This window comes from Macrobrachium rosenbergii, chromosome 4 (genome assembly GCF_040412425.1).
Source record: "Macrobrachium rosenbergii isolate ZJJX-2024 chromosome 4, ASM4041242v1, whole genome shotgun sequence".
NCBI classification, from domain to species: domain Eukaryota; kingdom Metazoa; phylum Arthropoda; class Malacostraca; order Decapoda; family Palaemonidae; genus Macrobrachium; species Macrobrachium rosenbergii.
Window position 1 is genome coordinate 23,990,001 of NC_089744.1, and position 5,000 is coordinate 23,995,000.

The window sequence follows — 5,000 nt, forward strand, 5'->3', positions numbered from 1 at the left end:
TGATGGTCAGAGTTATTGCAAATGCTGGAAAAGAATGTTTTCATTTTAATGCTTTTTGTTTCCTGCCCTGAGCTTTAATTATTCGTCAGAAGAGTGCTTTTACATATATTAACTTTTGTGGTTCTGTTTGTGAAATGTGTGAACATGAATGCACGTATGTATGTATGTATGTATGTATGTATGTATGTATGTATGTATGTATGTATGTATGTATGTATGTATATATATATATATATATATATATATATATATATATATATATATATATATATATATATATATATATATATATATATATATATACATACATATGTACAGTATATAATCACTTATTTCCATCTGTACTATACTGCTTGCATACATTGGAGCTAGTACATATTCAACTTGAATATATATTAGCTTAATTATCAATTAATCCAATATCTCTGCTAAATGACACAATAGAAATCTTCCTTATTCAATGAAATGGACCAACGTTTACAAATTACCAAGAATTTTATAGTTTTGGTAAAAAATGGTAAAAAAATATTGAAAATGACCTCAGAGAGACTTACCCTGACTTAGCGAAATTCGTCAATAAGGTAATGAAGTCTTCGGAGAGCTGCGTCAGCGCTGGAACCTTAATGGGCGGAGAAGGCGCCCCTGGGGACTCCGTGACGTCACTAAGCCCCGTCCCCCATATCAAGCCGAGTTCCCATCCGGGAGCTTGTATCTGATGGCAGATTGTGAAGCGAAGAAAACGTGAGATTTGCGATGCTTTGAATTTCCTTGATGGATTAAAGCAGAACTTTTCACTTTAATAATGGGAAAAGGTTCTTTTCTATATGATTAAATGGAAAACAAGAAAAGAAATTGTTAGAATTGTGTTTCTTTCAATTTTTTTGATGGACTAAAGCAGAACTTTTTAATTTAATAATGGGAAAAGGTTCTTTTCTATATAATGAAATGGAAAATAAGAAAAGAAAGGGTTAGAATTGTGAAATTCTAAATTTTCTTGATGGATTAAAAAAAAAAAAAAAAATGTTCTTACACATATGATTAAATAGAAATTATACAAATATTTCAGTTCCCGTAATTATTTTTTGTTTGGATGGATTAAAGAAAACCCTTCCATTAAGTACTCTTGTTATTGCTTCAACAATGGGCAAAAGGTACTTCAGTGTCTGAATGAATAGAAATTATATAAATGATTTATCTATCATAAATACAGATGCGTCAATGAAACTAAATTTCATTTTTGATTGATGTCAAAAAAATAATTGTATCTGTTGGTAGATTGTCAAGAGAGGAAAACATGAGATATTTAATGCTTTGAATGTCCTTGATGGATTAAAGCAAAACTTTTTAATTTAAAAATTAAAAAAAAAAAGTTCTTTCATATATGATTAAATAGAAATTATACAAATATTTCAGTTCTCGTAAGTATAAACAGGTAAATAACACATTTTTTCTTTTGATGGATTAAAGTAAAACCTTGTATTGTGTAGATGGTTATTTCCTTTAAAAACAGGTAAAAGGTACTTCAGTATCTGGATGAATAGAGAATATATAAATGATTTATCTTTCAGAAATATATATATGTCAATAAAAATAAATTTCCTTTTTTTATTAATGTTAAAACAACAAAAAATTTGTTACATACTTGATACTTATGAAAATAATTTGAACTTTGGAAATTATGAGAGAACTTTATCTACGATAAATATAAGTATGTTAATTAAACTAAATTTTATTTTTTGTTAATTTCAAATTTTTCAACAAAAGTTTTTGCTTTAAATATATGAAAGCAATCTGAACTTTGGAAGTGATAATAGGCTTTATCTATCATAAATATAAGTAAGTAAACTAAATATGATATTTTATTGATGTCAAAATAAAAACAAATAATAATTGGGTGCTTGAAATATATGAAAGCAATTTGAACATGTGAAATGAAAATAGGCTTTTTCTGTCATAAATAAAAGTATGCTAATTAAACTAAAAGTGATTTTTTATTAACGTCAAAATAAAAAAAATAATTATAATTGGGTGCTTGAAATACATGAAAACGATTTGGACTTAGGAAATGATAATAGGCTTTTTCTATCATAAATATAAGTATGCTAATTAAAATAAAAATAAAATTTTTTTATTAATGTCAAAATAAAAACAAATGATAATTGGGTGCTTGAAATATAATGAAAGCAATTTGAAATTTGGAAATGATAATAGGCTTTATCTATCCTAAATATAAGTATGCTAATTAAACTAAATATAATTTTTTTATAATGTCAAAATTAAAAAAAAAATTGTTTGCTTGAAATATATGAAAGCAATTTGAACTTTGGAAGCGACAAGAGGCTTTATCTATCCTAAATATAAGTACGCTAATTAAACTAAATATAATTTCTATTAATGTCAAAATAAAAAAAAAAATAATAATTGGGTGCTTGAAATATAATGAAAGCAATTTGAACTTTGGAAAATCTTTTCTCACCTGTCCAGGAACTCTGTTCCCCAGATCGCACAAAAACATGAAGACCTTAGTGTGGCGAGCAAGGGCGTCTGCCGCCTGATGCAAGGGCGCGATGACCCCGGCGTCCCCCAGGAGGTGCAAGAGCAAGTCCCTCCGCGCCTGAGGCCCCGGCGTCACCGCCGTCCAGTCCGTGTACTCCTGCAGCGCCGCCGCCAGCACCTCCCTCAGGTGGTGATGCCGGGTGTTCCGAACCCAAGTCCTAGCGACTCTCTCGAAGGTGCGGTCGTCCACGCCGTTGCTGATGAGGCCCTCCCCCAGCCACGACCACGCCTCCCAGGGCGTGTAGCCGATGACGACCTCCACGGGCTGCCGGCTCAAGGACGACCCTCTCCTGCCCTTGGAGACGACCACGCCGTCTTCGCTAGGGCCCCAGGCTGGCATGAAGGCCGCGGTTTCGACCTCTCTGGCGGCGCTCATGAGAGCTTCCAAGGGCGCGGCCCTCAGGCAGGCGACGGTGCGTGGGTGAGTGGCTGAGGGGTCGTCTGGGACTGGGCAGCCCGCGGCTACTGCCAGCCGCAGGGTTATGCTCAGAGGGGCGGGGACCTGGGACCAAGGGCATCCCGACCAACCGGATATCAAAACTACCCGCTGAAAGAGTCCTGTCAAAGACATTGTTTATTCTAGCGATTTATATTTGAAATGAACGGAGGCACTTTCTCTCTCTCTCTCTCTCCCCCACTCTCTCTATATATACGGAAAGGAAGAGAGAGAGAGAGAGAGAGAGAGAGAGAGAGAGAGAGAGAGAGAGAGAGAGAGAGAGAGAGAGAGAGAGAGAGAGAGAGTTGGTTAGTGCCTCAGCTAGCGTGTAAGATTTTCTTCTTGGTCAAAAAAAAGTAAGGAATTTTAAGACTGTGGAACACTGACTGCATGTAATACCATAAAGCATCAATTATATAGAGATTTATCCCACTTTATTCAGATGAATCGAGTCACTCTTACCCTTAATAAGTAACTAGGTTCATTACTGATTTCCTAACGTTGAATGATACAAAAACATAAGCGTAATGCATTAGAACCTCATCCTTTTCGTAAGCTACGTGAAGACAATTTCAGCTCAGCTAGTTTCCTCATGGAATCTGTTCTCTTTCTCAGCCAAAACAATCCCCACAAAGACAATCTACTCTCCAAGAGGCACAATAGAGGCTTTCCATGAGGTATGAGATACAAGAGGCTGCAGTCCTCATGGAATCCGTTCTCTTTTCCAGCCAAAACAAGACACAATAGGTTTCCATGAGGTACGAGATACAAGCGGCTCCAGTCCTCATGGAACCCGTTCTCTTTCTTAGCCAAAATAAGACACAATAGGGCTTTCCATGAGGTATGAGACACAAGCGGCTCCAGTCCTCGTGGAATCCGTTCTCTTTCTCAGCCAAAACAATCCTCACAAAGACAGTCTACTCACCAGGAGGCACAATAGGGCTTTCCATGAGGTATGAGATACAAGCGGCAGTCCTCGTGGAATCCGTTCTCTTTCTCAGCCAAAACAATCCTCACAAAGACAGTCTACTCACCAGGAGGCACAATAGGGCTTTCCATGAGGTATGAGATACAAGCGGCTCCAGTCCTCATGGAATCCGTTCTCTTTCTCAGCCAAAACAATCCTCACAAAGACAATCTACTCACCAGGAGGCACAATAGGGCTTTCCATGAGGTATGAGATACAAGCGGCTCCAGTATCACGCCCGAAGAGCGTCACTCGGGCTGGGTCACCGTTGAACTGGGCGATATTTTCGGCTACCCAGTTGAGAGCGGCGATTTGATCTAGAAGGGCGAAGTTGCTGACGACTCCGCCCACGCCTCCTCCGTAGGTGTTGAGGAAACCTGCGGAGGACGTTGGGATTTTAATTTCGTGGTAGGTTAGTTTAGGTTAGGTTAGGTTAGCCATAGAGATGTCCTTCGATTGCCATATGGTTTTTTGTCTTCACAGCTTAATAAATAAAAACGCTTTATTCTTTTTTTGATTAAAAAAATATGTGCCTGCAAAACAACTTTATGTGAGGCAGTTTTTTTATGATATTATTTGCCATAAACGTTGAAAGAATAAATATTAATTATTTAATATTTATTCTTTCAACATTTATTGCAAATAATATTGTAAAAAAAACTTTCTCGCATAAAGTTTGTTTTGCAGCCACATATTTTTTTCTAGGGAAGGTGGATTAAGGAGTTAAGTTTGGGTGGGGGGATGCTAGAATATTTAAACTAGTTTTTTTTATTTTTTTTATCACAGAAGATGAAACCATGAAACCTATTCATATGGAACAAGCCCATCACAGGGGCCATTGACTTGAAATTCAAGCTTCCAAAGGATATGGTCCTCATTAGGAAGTAAGAGAAGGTCAATGGAAAAACAGAGAGAAGAGGCCTCACTTATTAAAAAGGAAAAATAAATTAATATATCAATAATAGATAAAAAATGTAATGCTGTAATCATTTAGAGTATTCAGATTTTACGAGACTTTTTTTTTTTGAAAAAAAAAAATTG

General features: G+C 36.3%; 1 protein-coding gene across 3 annotated transcripts in view; it reads right to left on the reverse strand.

Moving 5' to 3' along the window:
* LOC136831320 (carboxylesterase 4A-like) overlaps window positions 1–5,000 on the reverse strand; it is a 194,406-nt gene that overhangs the window by 30,836 nt on the left and 158,570 nt on the right. For all 3 annotated transcript variants that reach the window (XM_067091542.1, XM_067091553.1, XM_067091561.1), the window contains exons 5-7: window positions 4,139–4,336; window positions 2,477–3,114; window positions 555–712 (exon numbers count right to left, since the gene is read on the reverse strand). In XM_067091542.1, coding sequence (XP_066947643.1) covers window positions 555–712; window positions 2,477–3,114; window positions 4,139–4,336 — 994 coding nt within the window. The remainder of the gene's footprint in view (window positions 1–554; window positions 713–2,476; window positions 3,115–4,138; window positions 4,337–5,000) is intronic.